We start from the raw sequence: 18,188 nt of genomic DNA on the forward strand, positions 1-18,188 counted from the left end.
CCTTTGTGGTCGGAAGAGAAGCTTGAGAGATGGTGCCTACTGAAATGTCAGGTCCATAGTGGGAATGACTGAGCAGGAATTCCACAGGATTGGGATAATTGGTATATAATAAATCATGCTTTCTTGTCTTTGGCTAGGAGGTTGGCTTGGCACTTCGAACTTTACTGGCTACAGTAGACGAGACCATCCCAGTGCTCCCGACAAGCACCCACAGAGAGGTAGATGATTCAAGCTTTAATTTATGGATGGCAGGCCTGCACTTCAATGCACTCTGCAGTCATTGGTCTGGGTTGAGCAGCACAGAGCCTCTGGAGCCCCTCATATGCTAGCCTTCCCAATGAATACAGCCCTTCATAAAGAAGTGTAATCAGCAACCAGTTTGGACCCATTAGTGGTATAGCAGCCTCATCTGGCTACTGGGACTTAGGAAAACAGCATAATGGAGCATGTCCATTGGGAGGCAAGAGTAGCATTGTTTACAAACAGCAAAATGTCATCACCAGCTTTACTATGCTAAGTGAATGGTCTCCCCCTAGTGGCACAGCAATAAAACTGCTAGCACACTTGCAAAGCTAAGCTCTGAAATCCAGGGACCTAATAAATTCCATTATAGCCCCTGGGGAAAACAGTACAGTGGAACCTTGGTTGCCGAACAATTCAGAACTCGAACGCTGACAACCTGGAAGTGAATGCTTCTGTTTTCGAACATATTTCGGAATGGATTAAGTTTGAAAACCAAGGTTCCACTGTAGTGGCCATGACTATTATTTAGTGGGTTTCACACCTAAGTGACTTATTTTTTAATTACATTTACATACCACCTTTATCTTCCAAAGATCTCAAGGTGGTATGCATGGTTCTCCACCCCATTTCATCTGAGATGATTTATTGCTCAGAGAGATAAGGTCTGGCAGGCTTCTGTGCGGCAGGCTTCTGTTGTGAAGCACACATACCAAAACTCTGAGCAAAAGCAGAGTCACACAGCGGTCAGGAATAAAGCTTTCTGTCTTCTGTGCGTCAATGTGCATAAATCAGGCTCTCACGCAGTTACTAAAACTAAAAGCACTTCATTTACAGCATTCTAACCATTATCACGGAACGGAAGTGACGCAGCCTCTCCCCCCACCCCACAGTAGGCAGGACGCACACTGAGCTGTTTAACCCTGTAAGCTCAGGTTCTCCTCACATTTCATCCTCACAACCCTGTGAGGTAGGTTAGGCTAAGAGGTGACTGGCCCAAGGTCACCCACAGTGGGGATTTGAACCCTGCTCTCCTGTCCTAGTCCACCACTCTTTAACCATTACAAGACACTGGCTCTGCAGGGACATTGAACATTTCCAACTAAAGGTCCAGTGGTTTTCATTGGGAATAGAAGTCCCTCCCACCACCAAGATGAGTATTGTAGCACCTTTTGCCTTTCCCTACACCAGGTGTCATCCCGATTCTTCTCTCTTCCAGATTGAGATGGCCCAGAAACTCCTGAACTCTGACCTCGCTGAACTGATTAACAAGATGAAGCTGGCTCAGCAATATGTCATGACTAGCCTGCAGCAGGAATACAAAAAGCAGATGCTCACGGCAGCTCATGCTCTGGCTGTGGATGCCAAAAACTTGCTGGATGTTATTGACCAAGCCAGGCTAAAATCGATTGGCCAGTCCAGGCCCCACTAAATGCAGAGGGAAGTTTGCATTGTGCAGTTGGGAGAGCCTTGCTCCCTTAATGGGCAAATTAGCCTTCCAGCAGAAATGAGAATTGACCCTTCCTGGTCCTGGATTTCCAGTAATTCCCATGCTGCTTAACAAAATGACACCTGTTGGTTCTTCTATCTTCAAGCATCTTTCCCCCCCCTAATTGACAATGCCAGGAAAAGTCTGAGATTGAAAATGTGTCAATTTTCACAGAATCGGTGGACATCAATTTGAAATTTTCACATTATGTGGAATGTGGATCTCTTCATTTGCCAAGGGTTTTTGTTGTTTTTTTTTAAGAAAAAGGAACAAGTCAAAGACCTTGAACTTTCCAAGGTGCAGAACTGAGCAAAGGTATTGTGAAGAATTCTGGGAAACCTCAGGGCTGAGAATTCTTGCCCACAATATGCGAACTGTCCAGACTGGAATACTTTTTTTTTATTAGAACACTTAAAGCCGCAAAATGCTAATCACAATTTACAGAGAAAGATTAAAAAGCTATATTTTCAAAGCGCCTGTCATTTCAAAACAGAAAGTCCTCTTCATCCATTTGTTTCCCTCCCCTTCCATGTGGACGTGTGAAGCATTGGATTGGAAAGTAGTTGTAGAACACCAACAGAGAACTTGTCTTTTTCACCAGAATAACATGCCAGTTTTTTGTAGCAGTTGTTTTCCTCGGAAGCAAAAACAAGCTGCTTTGTACCAGAGCAACTCAAAGCTGAATTTAGAAGAAAATGTTATGTAACCATACATGTTCCCCATTTTTATATAATTTATAAAGAAAGATTAAAGCCATGATGAATATTTTAAACCTGCCATTGGTGTGCCTGATTAAGGGATTATAATGAAATAATGGGCAAATGTGATGTAATTGTTTCTTGGCAACCTAGTACAGAATTCTCTTCCTAATTTGTTTGTCTCTCTACTCCTCTGTAATGGTAGGGCACCTTGTGTGGTATCAAACAGAATCCTCTCTGGAAACATTTAGGGGGCAAATCCCTAAAAAAATGGCTTTGTATAGTTCCTCCCTATACAAAGGACTATGAATAGCTTCAGTGTATTTTTTAAGAATAGTGAAATAAGGATTGTCTTGGATGGGGGTAGACACAATTAGCATGAAATTAATTGTTAAGGGATTCTGGACTCCTAGGAGTTTGAGGACTAGGGTCTAAAAGGCCTATAATCCTTGCCATTCTACATCACCTTATTGCTTTCACCTACCAGCAGTTCTTTCCTTTACAGGTTGGGGTGGGGAACTTCCAGTCCATGAAACAAAACATGGCACCATCAGGCTTGTCAGTACATTGAGGAAGCCCCACCATCGTACTTCAGGAGTGGTACAGGTGGGGCTCTCACCTTAGATCCAGCTGATGGGGAGATCTGATCACAACTTCAACATGCATGCCAATTCTTGTTAAGTTTAATGAAGAAATTGGGGGGGGGGTTAAATTTAAATCCTTCTGCAGCAGAACTCAGCCCCAGATGCAACAAAACATGTCTCTCCTGTATTGGTCTCTTCAGCCAACAGCAGGCGCTATAACTTTCCAAAAGTTTGACTTCATCCCTGAAGGTGCACTCCTCCATTGTTTGCAGAGGTGAGGGAGAAACCTCTGCTGTAGAGAAACAATTTCTAAAACCATCAGGATGTAAACAGGAAAACTCTAATACCTAGATGAATGTTTCCCAAGACCCACTTCACCTCTGAACTCCGCCTGTTGGTAACTGCGGGTGGCCGGAGGTCTGCTGCATTCATGTGCAGCTTTCAGGCTTTCCACAGGCACCTGTTTGGCCACTGTTGTGCAAGATGCTGGCCAAATCTAGCAGACTCACCTCATGTATTACCAGAACAAATGAGCAAATGAGATTCCATTTACATGGTTTTGTATCTTTATTAGCAAAGAGTACAAAATGTTTGCTTAGTCAAAGAGACCAAAGCCCATGTCATCATCAGATTCTTCTGACTCTTCTTTCTTTTCTTCCTCTTTCTTCTCCTCAGCTGCAAAATTAATATTGATTAGAATACAGAAATCTCAGTCCACCTTAATTAATAAACACCCATTAAGCTGTTTTAGCATGCACATTGGATGACTCTCTGTCGCAGCCGCTGTGGAACATCCACCCCAGAAGTGTGCGACACCTCCACTTAACAGGTTTTAGATAATGCTGAACCGCTTTGCCCTGCCTTTTGACCCTTGAGGTGTATGCTTTGAGGACCAAACTTGTTAGGTGCAGATTACCACCACACAAATTGTGGACAACCTAATTATCCACAAAGAGGGGAAAAAAAGAGACATTTATAGCATGGCTTGTTAGTCCCTTTCTGGGAAAAATTGCATCCCACTTAAATGGATCTAAGGGCCTCCTAAATAAGGAAATAATTTCACTTACCGGGAGCAGCAGCACCAGCAGGAGCCCCTCCACCGGCTGGGGCTGAAGCCGCTGGAGCACCGCCGCCAACTCCTACATTGCAGATGAGACTTCCAATGTCAATGTTGGCCAAGGCCTAGTCAGAATAAACAAGTTACTAAAAACGCGAGCATATCAATTTGAGTGACAACCACCCATCATACAGCACAAACTTGGAACCAGTTACTGCTCTAGAACTGCTAAGAGTTGTAGTAGAAAAATTGTCACTGCTGTCCCCAGAATACATAAATCTGCCAGCCAAGCACCACATGTAGATACTTATCCTACATGTCTAGTGTAGGATTTCCATCAGCCCTGGCCTGCAAGGCCCTTGGTACGGTATGGTGGGAGTTGTGATCCAACAACACCCTAAAGGCAGCAGACTATATTCTTTTCATAAATGTATTTCTACTGGATGACTCGTTCCTCATTAGTATTACCTTTGCGAATAGTCCAGGCCAGAAAGGTTCAACATTCACTCCGGCTGCTTTGATTAGGGCATTGATTTTGTCCTCCTAAACAAAGTGTTAAGAAAATTATTAAAGAAATGAGGTCACAGATCATACTCTACCCCCTACCCCCAAAATGCATTCATATGTCTCCATCATTAAATCAAAAGGCATTACTAGGTGCATAGTATTTGTGACATCCCCTATCTGAATAACTTGAAATTACTATCTCAAAATAGTCTGAGGTATTCCCTACCCTCTTATTTGAGTTCACTTAATATGCGTATAAAATCCAAGCAGGCAAGTGGAAGCCCGCAAGTTCCCAGGAGAGAATGTCAGCCCCTGTTGCTAGGCTGAACTTAGGTTAGTAACTGTTGTGGCAAGACATACAAGGCTGCTATAGGAATCACCCTAACACTGGTAGGGTTGTTAAAATTACTTTCCTAATTGAGCCGTACCACCCTGTTGAAGAGAAAGTGTGTTTTTTAAAATTATTTTCCCATTTCTACATGCTGAGCTTGGAGAATCTCTGCATACACCTTATACCGCATCATCCATAGCCAGTACTTGCTGCATGTAGCTGACAGGAAGATGTACTCCGAAACACCTGGAGGGCACCAGGTTGGTGCAAGCTGCCTTAAAATACAGCGAAGGCTGAAGTAAATAGTTATTCTGAGTCTAGCTGACTTGTCATTACTGCCGCAACTAGCTTCTTCGCTGTGCAGGAAAACTCTGCTACGTTTGGGCTAAAGCCAGTAGGGCTATGCCTGACACTCCAAAGTTCCATGATGAAGGCCCTACGAATTACATTTATAGATCCTAAAATGACGTTCCTCCCCACCCACCTTCTGATAGTCTCCTAGCTATGAGATGGGTAGCCAATTTACCACCCTTCACACGATGTGAAGATCCAACCCGCATCATCCTTGACCATTTGTGATGTGGTTGATGGGAGTTGGGTGTCCACTATGGACTGCCCCTATTCTGCCATGTTGTGGGATGAAGCAAAACACAGGATGAAAGCTAAACAGCTATAAGCAGCCAGCATCCTAAGGGCAGAAGAGCCCTTCTGGATGAGGCCAAAGACCCATCTATAGTCCATGATCCTGTCCTCGTGACAGCCAGCCAGGTGCCTGCAGGAACCCGCAGGGCAACGGTGCTCTCTCCACCCGCAACTCCTATCAGTTGGTATTCAGAAGCATACTACCTCCCCATAGAGGAGGAATAACACAGCCACTGTGCCTAGTAGCCACTGCTAGTGCAGCTTCCCACCAATTTGCCTAATCCCCCTTCTGAAGCTGGAGCAGTTTGTGGCTGTCACTACATGGGGAGAGGGGTGAAGAGGAATCACAGAACTGTAGCATTGAAAGGGATCCCAAGGGTCATTGAGTCAAACCTCCTGCATTGCAGAAACAGCAGCTAAAGAACCCCCGACAGATGGCCCCCAACCTCTGCTTAAAACCTCCAAGGAAGGAGAGACCACCAGGTGCAGAAACTTCCTACCCCTATGCTTCTCTTTTCCCACAGAGCCAAATGCCCACACTCCTGTTTCTGGGGAGGGCAGCAAATATCCTCAACGTGGCTCTCCCCACGGGGAACATCAATGGTGATCTTTTCTCATGGAGTTAAATAAAATGTTCTCCCCAGGGACACCTGCACTTTCAGGTGCCAGGAGAAAATGTTTGTTTTCTTCTTCTTCTTTGTAAATATAAACCATATAATCACATACATTATTTCCCCCCCTTTCCCCGCCACCAAGGACTTTCCTCAGCTGCTCTCCCTGATTTCTCTTCACATATTTTCTCTGCATATTATAAAGTTGTACATATCCGTCCCTCATGTTATTAACCGATAAATTTGTGTATGTTTATTCAAAACCTGTCCAGTTCTGTAATGAGGTCCAGCGCAGAGGGCCTTCTGGCGGTTCCCTCACTGCAAGAAGCCAAGTTACAGGGAACCAGGCAGAGGGCCTTCTTGGTAGTGGCACCCACCCTGTGGAACGCCCTCCCACCAGATGTCAAAGAGAAAAATAACTACCAAACTTTTAGAAGACATCTGAAGGCAGCCCTATTTAGGGAAGTTTTTAATGCTTAATAGGTTACTGTGTTTGGGTGTTTTGTTGGAAGCCGCCCAGAGTGGCTGGAGGGACCCAGCCAGATGGGCGGGGTATAAATAATTATTATTATTATTCATTTTGTTGTCTTGAGAAAACGTTCGTTTTCGACCAGACCTTTGCCTAATACCCTATCCAATTTTAAATTTTAATTTTGATTGTGCAGATTGTGATTTTATCTTGTGGTTTTTTTTATGCTGTTAATCGAAAGGCAGCATGCGGATCAAACAAGTAAAATTAGCAGAGGGCTTTGCTGGATAAGCTTAAGTCAAGCAAGTGGCCGGGCAGAAGGGACACTCGAACCAGCGTGGCTGGGCTGGGCCAGGCCTAGGCCTGCTCTTCCTTCTGCCCCTTCAGCTCCTCTCCCCGAGTGGCCGTTTCTCCTCCACGTGCCACGATGTTCCGGCGCATGCGCCCTGAGCCCCTCCCCGCGCGGCCTCCCCCTTTCCCTCACCGTGACGGTGACTTCGTCGTCGTGCAGGATGAGGGCGGAGTAGATGCAGGCGAGCTCGGAGACGGAGGCCATGGCGGGCAGTCGGTGCGCGGTGCTAGTCGCCGGCTGGGAAATCGGCCTTAGCTTCTGCTGAAGGACACAGCACCTTGCGCGCCTCGCTGAGGGAGCTTGGAGAAAGGGAAGGCCCCTCGCCGCCGACCGAGTTTATAAAGGCTGCCCCAGCCAATCCCGGCTCGCTCGCGGCGGGGCGCTCTGGCCAATAGCGGAGAGCGTGGCGGACGAAGAGCCAGTCGCGTTGCGGCGGGGCGGGCTTTAGTCGGCAGTTGGAGAGGGGGGAGAGATTCGCGCGAGAACACGAAGACCAATCGTAGTGGCGGGTACTCCTCGGTTGGCGGCGGCCGCGAGGAGTCGAAGAGGCCAAAGCCAATAAGAGAGGCGGTTGTTACTTTCTTGCGTCGACGCCGTCTGGGGCCAAGAGGCTCCATGGGTAATGTGTCTAGACTTCAGAAAATTCTAGAGTAACTCATCCCACATTCTGAAGAGAGAGATTCTGGTTACACACTGGAAGCCATATTTAAATCCTGGGGCAAATGTAGGCTCCAGAGAACAATTATACGAGGGAAGGCGAGTCTGCGGCCCTTGCCAGGAAAAATCCTGAGAACCGTCATTTCTAAAAAGTTACTGAGAATTGTAGCTCTGTGTGAACCAGGATTCTTGGGGGATAAATAGAATAGAATAGAATAGAATAGAATAGAATAGAATAGAATAGATTCTTTATTGTCATTACACAAGTGCAACATTGCACAAGTGCAACGAAATTGGATGCCATCCCTTAAAAACAACAAAAGCAAAACAACAACAACAACCAAACAAACCACATTCCAGCCACACCCACACCAACACCCATCAAACTCCCAGGTCACACTATCGAGTTACAGCATTCAAAAAGGCCACAGCTCTTGGATAGAAACTGTTTTTCAGTCTATTTGTCCTTGACTTGATGTTTCTATATCTCCTGCCAGAAGGCAGTAGTGCAAACAGACTGTGTCCCGGGTGAGATGAATCCTGCAGGATGTTATTTGCTTTCCTAAGACAACGGGAACCGTACAGTTCTTCCAAAGATGGGAGAGGATGACCAATAATCCTTTGGGCTGTGGTTATGACCTTCTGGAGCACCTTCCTCTCCCTAGCTGTACAACTGGAGAACCAAGCACAAATACAGTATGTAAGAATGCTCTCTATGGAGCCTCGGTAGAAGGACACCAGCAGTCTCTCACTCAGATTGTTCTTCTTTAAAAGTCTGAGGAAATAAATTCTCTGCTGGGCCTTCTTCACCAGAGCAGTGGTATTTGCGCTCCAAGTCATGCCCTGATCGATAGTTACTCCCAAAAACCTGAATTCCGCCACCCTCTCCACCCGTTCCCCGTTGATATACAAGGGCTGAATGTCCGCCTTTTTTTTCCTGTAATCCACCACCAATTCCTTGGTCTTAGCCGTATTAAGAGCCAGATTGTTCTCTCCACACCAAACACAGAGTCGCTCCACCTCGTCCCGATAGGCGGACTCATCCCCTCCTGAAATGAGCCCTACCACCGTAGTGTCATCAGCAAACTTGATGATTTTGTTGCTGGAATAGATGGCTGTACAGTCATACGTATAGAGAGCATAGAGCAGGGGACTCAACACACAACCCTGTGGTGAGCCGGTGTTAAGGCTAAGGGCTGTGGACATATGTGACATGTGTAGTATGCTTTTAATTATGTACTATTTTATTCTGTTTTTATGCTGTGAACCACCCTGAGATATTCAGATGAAGGGTGGTAGGCAAATTTGAATAATAATAATAATAATAAGATGCCCCCATCCTTGAAAGCCTTGTTATCACTTCATTTAGGAGAGTCCCTGAAGTACTCTGACGCTTCGCTGATGACGTCACGGAGGCGATGGGGTGGGGGGAGTCCCCGAACTACGTTCCCCGCCGCCTTCCTTCTTGCTTGGAAGTACAGTATCGAAACATCAAAGCCGACCAATGTATATTCCTGTTCGGCGCCTGCGCAGTGCCTCCTTTGAGCCACCCACGCAAGCGGAGCAGCTTCCACCAACAAAGATGGCTACCGGAAGTGGAAGGAGAGAGGCTGTTCCGTGAGCCGCTCTCAACCCCGCCGCTAACTCTCAAACGCCTTGTGCGCATGTCACATGAGGCTGGGAAAGCTTTTAAGCCTCGGTTGTTGCTCCGTTGCTAGGCGGCGTGGGAGTCAGCCAATAGCGGAGGAGGAAGGGGGCGGGCAGCTGTTTTTTAAACTCTTAGAGGGGCCCCATTCACAGTCCTGGGCTCATTGAAGTAACCAGGAGCGGCCAAACTCCACCCCCCTCCTCCCGCCACAGACACACCGCTGCCTCCCGATCAACGCTGCGTCGCTCAAGCCTTTGTCTCTCTCTTTTTTTCCTGCCTGGCAGAAATGCAGGCAAAGTTGACTGGCCCTTTGGTGCCACTGCTGAGAGGCAACACGCGCCAATGCTCAGAGATCGTTCTCTGCTCAGCATTGGGCTATGGGGAGGGGAAATAGGACAAGGAGGGAGGGAGGACAAAAGTCTGATTTTTCGAGGGAAAAGTGCTAATTGGAAGGAGGGGAATAATTTGGGTATGTGATCACCCCACATCACACTCCAGTATCTTCTCCGAAGGAATTTCCCACTTTGCCCTGCTAGGACTTTAAGTTTCCCCAGTTCCTAGGGTCAAGTATACCTCTCTGAGTGTAACAGGGGTCCCCCCCCCCATCAATAACACTCATCACCCCTAACAAATGATAATTCCCAGGATTCATTGGAGGGAAGCCATGACAGTTTAAAGTGGTATCATAGTGCTTTAAATTTGTAGTAAAGACAGGGCCTAAGAGGAAACACACAAGCCATGCCTCTTTAGCAGGATATAGTGGTACCTCGGGTTAAGTACTTATTTCGTTCCGGAGGTCTGTTCTTAACCTGAAACTGTTCTTAACCTGAAGCACCACTTTAGCTAATGGGACCTCCTGCTGCCGCCGTAGCACAATTTCTGTTCTCATCCTGAAGCAAAGTTCTGTAACCTGAAGCATATGTAATCTGAAGCGTATGTAACCCGAGGTACCACTGTAAGTCTGACATGGCTGGAGGATGGAGTGGTGGCAGCTGGGTGGAGGTGTCCTCAGTCATTCCACCTGCTTTCAAAGTTCTCTTGGCCTCCCTCTCCCTCAAGGAACTGGGCCCAAACAACATGGCTTGGTGGGTCTCTTCAGCTAGGGCTTTGAGATTGCTCCCACACCTGTGGGGGTTTCTGGCCTGGGTTCAATGCAGTTGCTGCGCTCGCCAAGCCAGCAACCGAAGCTCTAGCCAACAATACTAGGGGGCTGTGACTGGATTGCCAACTTTGCACCTTTGCAGTTTAATGTCGCTGAAAGATCACAGCAACTTGCTGCCTTTTAGACCTTAGTAACACTTCGAGGCTAGTAGGTAAAGTGACAGCCTCATTATGCCACAACCTTGTTGCCCCAGCCTCAGAAGTGGCATGCAAAAGGTCCTGGGTACGGTCTCCACCGGCATCTTCAAGTAGAGCAGCTGACAGAAGAGGCAATACTGAGATCGACAGACTAATGGCCTAATTCAGTACAAGGCAGCTTCCTATGTTCGTTATTTGTTGTTGTTTAGTCGTTTAGTCGTGTCCGACTCTTCGTGACCCCATGGACCAGAGAACGCCAGGCACCTCTGTCCTCCACTGCCTCCCGCAGTTTGGTCAAACTCATGCTGGTAACCTCGAAAACACTATCCAACCATCTTGTCCTTTGTCGCCCCCTTCTCCTTGTGCCCTCCATCTTTCCCAACATTAGGGTCTTTCCCAGGGAGTCTTCTCTTCTCATGAGGTGGCCAAAGTACTGGAGCCTCAGCTTCACGATCTGTCCTTCCAGTGAGCACTCAGGGCTGATTTCCTTAAGAAAGGATAGGTTTGATCTTCTTGCAGTCCATGGGACTCTCAAGAGTCTCCTCCAGCACCATAATTCAAAAGCATAATGTTCGTTATACTGTACTGCAAATAAGGCAGAAAACATAATTGTCCTAGGGTCTGTTAAAAATAGCTCACATTGGCTTCCCTGTGTGTGTGCCTGTGTATGGGCACTAGAGATATCTTTAGGCATAATTTCTAGAAATTCCGAGGATGATAAAATGTGGGTGGATGAACAAGGTATACTGTTAGGTGGATTTGTAACTGGTTAACTGACCAAACCTAATGAATATTCATTATTGGTTCCTTATGATCCTGGGGGAAAATTGACAAGTGGGGGTGCTGCAGGGTTCTGTCCTGGGTTGTTCAACATCTTTGTAAATGACTTGAAGGAATCGAGGGAATGTTTATCAAATTTGCAGATGACACCAAACTGGGAGAGGTACCTAATGCCACAGAAGACAGAATCAGAATACAAAATGACTTCAACAGAATGGAGAACTAGGCCCAAGTTAACAAAATTAATTTCAGTAGGGACAGATGTAAGGTCCTGCAGTTATGCAGGAATAAATAAATGCACAAATATAAGATGGGGTAAATTTGACTTAAAGAATCCAGGGGTCTTGGTGGACCACAAGCTTAACATGAGTCAACGGTGTGATGCAGCCGCAAAAAAGCTAATGCATCAACAGAAGTATATTGTTCAGATCAAGAGAAGTAACAGTCCCACTCTATTCTGGCAGGGAGGTCAGAATCGCGCCAGAACACAAAAACCAATTGTTAGGGATAACCCAACATTATAAAGAGTTCACTTGGTGGAAAGAGACAGTAGCATAGGTATGAGATGATCTTCTTGGGGTGGAGGTATTCTTTCATAGATGGGGCAATACCACTGAAAAGACTCAGAAACAGGTGCCAAAAATAGTATTTTGTAAATGGGCAAAGTTGGATTGTAATGTCTGCCTTCAAATATCACCATCACCATCATTTGATATTTATCACCAGCAACAACTTTTTTCTCTTCAACATATTCGTTTCTTTAACTCCCAGCAAGAAGAGCTTGTGTCATGTCTGAAAACTAGGTTACTATATAGTGGCTTTCTAGATGTGACATTGCTGAACTGCTGCCTCAAGAAAGAGACTCGTGGTCCAGTTGGTTATCAAAGGGTGCTGTGCAACACCTTGGTGTGGCGGGAAGGTTCAAGGACAATCAATATTATATTTTGGGACTGCTCTTAAGTAGCCGCATCGTTTTATATTTTCTGGATGTCTCGTGGCCGTATTACAAAGCAGTGGTGTTTTATGTCCTAAATCAAGCACTGCTGTGTGTCGCTCCTTTCCGTTTTACTTTCTTGTCAATGAAAAAAATTGCCGCGGCGCGAGCACATTTTTATTCCGAAAGCGTAGCTCAGAGGGAGGGGAAAAAAAAGTTTGAGAACCACTGAGCTGGAGTCTCTGTGGGGCTTTTTGACCATCTTTGTCGAACCCGAAACTGTGAGGTGATTTTAAAAAGTACGCGCGCGCACGCAAAAAAAACCCCCCTCGTCTCATATACACTTCTTGTTTCTCGCTTCAAAAACATTCCAGCGCCTGGTCTTCTTGGGGAAAAAAGAAAGGGGAAAAATAGATTTTGGCTTGTGTGTTGTGTTTTTTTTAAGTTCAAAAGTGCTACGTGAGGCGGCGAGGCACACGGTGCGACGAGGGCATCTGAGGCAACGGGGCCGCCACCGCCGCTGCGTGAGGGGAGGAAACGAAAGCCGGGAGCGGAGGAGGGCCGGCGCCTGACGGGGCGGAGCGTCTGGCTTCGCCGCCGCCGCCGCGGCCTCCTTCTCCTCCCTCGTCCACGGGCTCCGCCCTCCGCCGCGGCCTCCGACGTCGGCTCCTCCTCTCGGGCCCTGCCCGCCTCGCCTCAGCTCGGCTCCCTCCGCCCTCAGCAAAGCCACCATCAACCGTGCTTGGCGCCGGAGTTTGGCGGGGGGGCCTCGGCAGCCGACGAGGGAGGAGGAGGAGGAGGAAGAACAAGAGGAAGAGAAGGCGGGCTTTATTTTTATTTCATTACCATCGTCACCATTATTATTATTTTCCCTGCCGCCTCGCCTCCCCCCTCCCCGCCCGTCGCCGCCGCTCTCCTCATAGAAGAAGAAGAAAAGGGCGCCACGCCGCCCGCCCGAGGGCCGCCGCCATGTACACGGCGGGGGGAGCGGCCCCCGTCGCCGCGGGACCCGGTGAGTGAGCCGCCGCTTCTATCCCCCAAACCCCGCCAGTTCCACGAGGGATCGGAGAGAAAGGCGGCGCTTCTCCCTCTTCTTCCCCCCCCCCCCCACAAAAAATTAAATGGGTGGGCAGCGCTGAGGCGGGAACCGGGTTTGTGAGGAGAAGCAGCAGCGAAGGAGGCGCACGAGGCGCCGCCAACGGTCTCTCGGGAGGGAGGGGGCAGAGGGAGGGAGGTGCGCGCGCTCCCTCTCGCGCGGCCGGGCTCTGTGAGGGGGCGCTCGGTACGTTTCCCTCAGCGCGGCCGCCCCCGCCGCCGGCGGTCTCGCCTCAGCCGCCCGGCCTCCCTCCCTCGCTGCCGGCTCTCCTCCTCCTCCGCCAGCTGCCTGGGCGAGACCCGGAAAGAGGAGGAGGAGGGCGGCAGCAGCGGGAGGGTGTCGGTTGCGGGTCGAGGGAGAAGAGTTTTTTTTAAAGTCTCCTCTTCCCCGCTTTTTTACCTCAGCTGTGGAGTCGGTGGGGGGGGGGGAGGGGGCGAAGGAGGCGCTGCGCTTCCCGAAGCTCCTTTAAAAAAAATAAAAGTAATAAAAACCACTTGCACACAGACTTGCAGTTCGGGTCCCTCCCCTCCTTTCCCCCGCAATTGATTTTTTTAAAGTGAAAAGCACACGCACAACCCCCCCCCCCAATAGACCGGTTGCGAGTGAGGGATGGGCAGCCTCGCGTCAGCGCCGCCTGAGAGACCCCCTGGTGTGGGGGGCGTGTTGGGTGGTCGCGAAGCATCAGGGCCCCTGGCTGCGCGGGGGCGGGGGGGGGCGGGAGAGAGGGAAGTGGGAAAATAAATTAAAGGGGCGCCTGTGTGTGTGTTTTGTATGGCTGCCTCCTTTGTGTTTTGGTAGTGGCTGCCCTCGCAGTGTTGTGGTTGCCTTTCTCTGTTGGCCGGTTTGCAGTTTTAAGAGAGTGAAGCCAGACAATGGGCATTGCCCAAAAGATGGGGTGGGTGATGGGGGCAGACAGGGTCTAGGTAGGCGAGGTGATGGCAGGAGTTTCTTTGCCTGGGCTGGATGTGAAAAAGAGTTCAATCTGCTACTACCATCCAAGAGCTGCCATCCAAGAGGCCCACTGGTGCTAAAACAGAACCACTTTATTTTTCAATACGTATGCAGCACCACATATATAATGCCCACCTTTTATTCCTGCATTGCAGGGGGTTGGACTAGATGACCCTGGGGTCCCTTGCAACTCAACAATTCTATGATTCTATTTATGCACACATATATACGAAGCATAAGAAGAGCCCTGCTGGATCAGGCTGGTGGCTCATCTAGCCCAGCATCCTGTTCTCACAGTGACCAACAAGATACTTGTGGGAGTGTGTGTGTGTGTGTGTGTGTGTGTGTGATGTGCTGGATTAGGGAGGTAAAGGTAAAGGTACCCCTGCCCATACGGGCCAGTCGTGTCCGACTCTAGGGTTGTTCGCTCATCTCACTTAAGAGGCCGGGGGCCAGCGCTGTCCGGAGACATTTCCGGGTCACATGGCCAGCGTGACGAAGCTGCATCTGGTGAGCCAGCACCAGCGCAGCACACGGAAACGCCGTTTACCTTCCCGCTATAAAGCGGTACCTATTTATCTACTTGCACTTAGGGGTGCTTTCGAACTGCTAGGTGGGCAGGAGCTGGGACCGAAAGACGGGAGCTCACCCCGCCGCAGGGATTCGAACCGCCAACCATACGATCGGCAAGTCCTAGGCACTGAGGTTTTACCCACAGCGCCACCCGCGTCCCTGGATTAGGGAGACACAGGTTCAAATCCCCACTCAGGCATGAAGCTGACCAACCTTGGGCCATTCATCCTCGCTTACAGATGTATGTGGTTCTTCAGCTCCACGTTATCTTTACAGCTGTTTTGTATGGTAGGTTAGGTTAAGACAATAGTTACTGGGCCAAGATCACTAGCTGAGTCTCATGGCTGCATGGGGATTTGGATCCTGGTCCCACACTAACCACTACATAATACAGGTTCTTACAGTTGTGAGGAGTGGGGTGTTACGTGTGCTGCTCTGAGCTTCTTGGAGGAAGGATGGGATATAAACACAATAATATATTGCACACAGACACATATGCACACCCCATTTCTCATATGTCTTCATAGCATCTTGCTGCCAGCTGCACACCAAATGTTGCACTTCTGTTTCAGTGCGAAGGTATGGTTACAAGTTTACTCACACTTCCAAGTTTACTGATATGAGGTAACTGCCGCCACCCCCACCCCCATTCACATTATCTCCATGTAGTATCTCTTCTGGATCCAGAACCTGCCAGAATAGGGGGGACCCCTTATGTTAGGGGTCCATTTTTGGTTGTCAGAGTGACCTGGCAATTTTTGTGCCCCTTCTCAAAATATGGAGTGCAACCCTCAGATTGAGAACATTTTCACTGCTGGACCGAACTGGAAATATCTGAGTTACTGATGGGCACTGTCATTACTATACTGTATAATTTGTGTGTGTTGTGCAAGTTACATTCTGTTGTGCACAGGCAATACAGCATCAAAGCTGAACAGGTGAAATTAGGCATTTTGTTTATTCCTTCTGTACCAAATATTTGTCTTGTTGAAACAACTGCCCAAAATAAGAACGTATGGAAGTGCTGGTAAACTTGACTGGCAAGCGTGCCACAAGTCTGGTCCAAAAAATAGTGCCACAACAGTGCGCATGTTGCATCCATGCCTTTTGTACTGAACAGAAAGCAAGCAAGCATAAAGACAAACAGCTTGGGAATCTGAAGATGTGCTTCTCCTGGCTATGTTTGCAACAAACTAGCTCCCTTTGCTACAGGTTGACCTCATATGATGTGTTGGATCAATGAAGTGTACTGAGCTCAATTGCTGTTCCATTGTTTTCTTGTTTTTATATACTCCATATAGTAAAAAATTAGCAATTTAAACAGTTTAACATCTCTGGCAGCCCTTTAAACATACTACTAGCTAGGGTTTCACAGAGTTTATCCAGTCTAAAACCACTTTTTGTTTTCTTACTCTCCTTGTTGAATTAGCATACAGTGTTATCTTGATTTACGAACTTAAACCGTTCTAGAAGTCCGTTCTTAAACCAAAACCATTCTTAAACCGAGGGGCACTTTCCCTAATGAGGCCTCCCGCTGCCCTTCCACTGTTCAGCTTCCGTTCTTAGACCGAGGTAAAGTTCGCAAACTGGGACACTACTTCCGGTTTTGTGGAGTTCTTAAACTGAATAGTTTGTAAACAGGGCTGTTCTTTAAACAAGGTACCACTGTATTTGAGATGTTCCTGGGCATCTCACTTAAGGAATGTTACCTGGGGTTTCCAGACAGGTAGCATGTTAAAAGTGCAGTAAGTTGTATAGCTATTGCATCAGATCAGATCAGATATTTCCCTTCTAATAACTGCTTCTGTTGTGAGGAAGTTGCATTTTCCGCTGCTCTCAAACCTGATGCTTGTTGCTAGGAAAACATAACTATTAGTCAGTCCAGGGTGTGCTCTAGCTGTGCCAATTCTTTAATTCTGTGGATGCTGTTGGCACTATTTCTAATGAGGAGTGTGTCTCCCCTCCTGAAATGTGTGTGCTGTTTTGTGAAAATTGTAGAAGTTTGCTTTGCTTCTTAGAACATTCTGCAGAGGCTGAGCATGTTTCTGCAGCACCTACCAGTCCATCATGCAAAGTTAAACACTTATCTTGCCTTTTAAAAATAGGTGGCAAACATGAGCAAAGCAACTTTTCTTTTCTGGCAGCAGTTCTTAGCCGCATACCCCACTCCTCCAGCATTGCTGATTTAAAAACATCCAGCTCCCTGCCTGTCCATAATGTGTGTGTGTGTGTTGGGGGGGGGGTAGGGTGTATTGTACCCAGTGTTCAAAACACCCATTGCTCTAGGTACATTTTGCGACAGGGAATTTCATTAGCATGAGCAGTTTCTGAGCTCAGGGTGCAGTACTACACCTAAGATTTCAGATTAAAACTGCAGAGTGGGAGGAAAGGAGGACCTTTTTCTGCCTCCCCACTTCCAGCTACTCTCTGTAGATTGGAGAAGATACCCTCTTAAGAATATTAGGGTGTGGACAGGGGAAGGACTAGATCATGTGGAAAATGAACATACCGTATTTTTCGCTCTATAAGACGCACCTGACCACAAGACGCACCTAGTTTTTGGAGGAGGAAAACAAGAAAAAAAAAATATTCTGAATCTCAGAAGCCAGAACAGCAAGAGGGATCGCTGCGCAGCGTAGGTACGAGGGTCCTTGGCCGTGAAGGGCTTTAAAGGTCAAAAAGTCTTATAGAGCAAAAAATACGGTAATATTTTAGCTGCAGTTTATTCATTTTCAACTTTGTATTCTTTTTATTTACAAAGCGCACCTAAACATTCCGTTGTTGCACCCATAACCTAAGTTTAAGGTGCCATTTAGCTCCTAGCTTTCATAGCTCAGTTTCTACCACTGATTGTACTACAGGTGTAAAATGTTAGATTTATTTTTAATGCCTGGAAGTCATCTGACATTGCCCATAGAGTTGTAAAGTGTAAACACACAGCAGTAGTGACTTTGCCCTCCCTGCTGTCTTTCATAGTGTTCAGATACATACAGAGGGATCTTAACAATATCTCAGTTGCCACTTCCATATCACACCAGTCCTGTATCTCTTCTTCACCCCTGATTGGGAGAAAGGTGGGATATAAATACATTAGATAAACGAATACTGTCTTGCCTGCCTATTGTAGATTGCAAGGCTTCTGGAAAGGAATTGTGTTTCTTCTGATCAGCTATCTAGTAGTTTGTGTGCTGTTGTCACTGAATTAATGTAATAGGAATAAGTGAAGTGTAATGCATAGGTGATTTTCAGAATCAGCCTGCCTGATACTAA

The 18,188-nt window shown here is 47.4% G+C and overlaps 3 protein-coding genes across 17 annotated transcripts in view; 2 read left to right on the forward strand and 1 right to left on the reverse strand.

Moving 5' to 3' along the window:
- The window catches only part of PTK2 (protein tyrosine kinase 2), a 189,832-nt gene extending 187,331 nt beyond the window's left edge, over positions 1-2,501 (forward strand). For all 14 annotated transcript variants that reach the window (XM_077932700.1, XM_077932702.1, XM_077932701.1 and 11 more), the window contains 2 exons: positions 138-218; positions 1,460-2,501. In XM_077932700.1, coding sequence (XP_077788826.1) covers positions 138-218; positions 1,460-1,672 — 294 coding nt within the window. In that variant the 3' untranslated portion in view covers positions 1,673-2,501. The remainder of the gene's footprint in view (positions 1-137; positions 219-1,459) is intronic.
- Positions 2,502-3,559: 1,058 nt separating this feature from the next.
- RPLP1 (ribosomal protein lateral stalk subunit P1) lies at positions 3,560-7,307 on the reverse strand. The gene is made up of 4 exons (XM_028736093.2): positions 7,113-7,307; positions 4,537-4,611; positions 4,079-4,193; positions 3,560-3,686 (listed from the first exon to the last, which is right to left on the reverse strand). Exons 1-4 carry the CDS (start codon positions 7,182-7,184, stop codon positions 3,607-3,609), a joined length of 342 nt encoding a protein of 113 aa, XP_028591926.1. The 5' UTR covers positions 7,185-7,307; the 3' UTR covers positions 3,560-3,606.
- A 5,623-nt stretch (positions 7,308-12,930) lies between these two features.
- The window catches only part of AGO2 (argonaute RISC catalytic component 2), a 49,930-nt gene continuing 44,672 nt past the window's right edge, over positions 12,931-18,188 (forward strand). The window contains exon 1 of one of the 2 annotated variants that reach the window (XM_028736095.2): positions 12,931-13,310. In XM_028736095.2, coding sequence (XP_028591928.1) covers positions 13,268-13,310 — 43 coding nt within the window. In that variant the 5' untranslated portion in view covers positions 12,931-13,267. The remainder of the gene's footprint in view (positions 13,311-18,188) is intronic. The other variant, XM_028736094.2, reaches the window with a different exon arrangement.

Source organism: Podarcis muralis, chromosome 8, assembly GCF_964188315.1.
Source record: "Podarcis muralis chromosome 8, rPodMur119.hap1.1, whole genome shotgun sequence".
Lineage (NCBI taxonomy): Eukaryota > Metazoa > Chordata > Lepidosauria > Squamata > Lacertidae > Podarcis > Podarcis muralis.

Excerpts from the sequence above, each read along its gene's own strand:
- RPLP1 (XM_028736093.2), bottom strand. The coding sequence starts at position 7,184 with ATGGCCTCCGTCTCCGAGCTCGCCTGCATCTACTCCGCCCTCATCCTG. Across the intron at positions 4,612-7,112 it reads ACGACGAAGTCACCGTCACG|GAGGACAAAATCAATGCCCT; the intron begins GTGAGGGAAAGG and ends CACTTTGTTTAG. Across the intron at positions 3,687-4,078 it reads TGCTGGTGCTGCTGCTCCCG|CTGAGGAGAAGAAAGAGGAA; the intron begins GTAAGTGAAATT and ends TTAATTTTGCAG.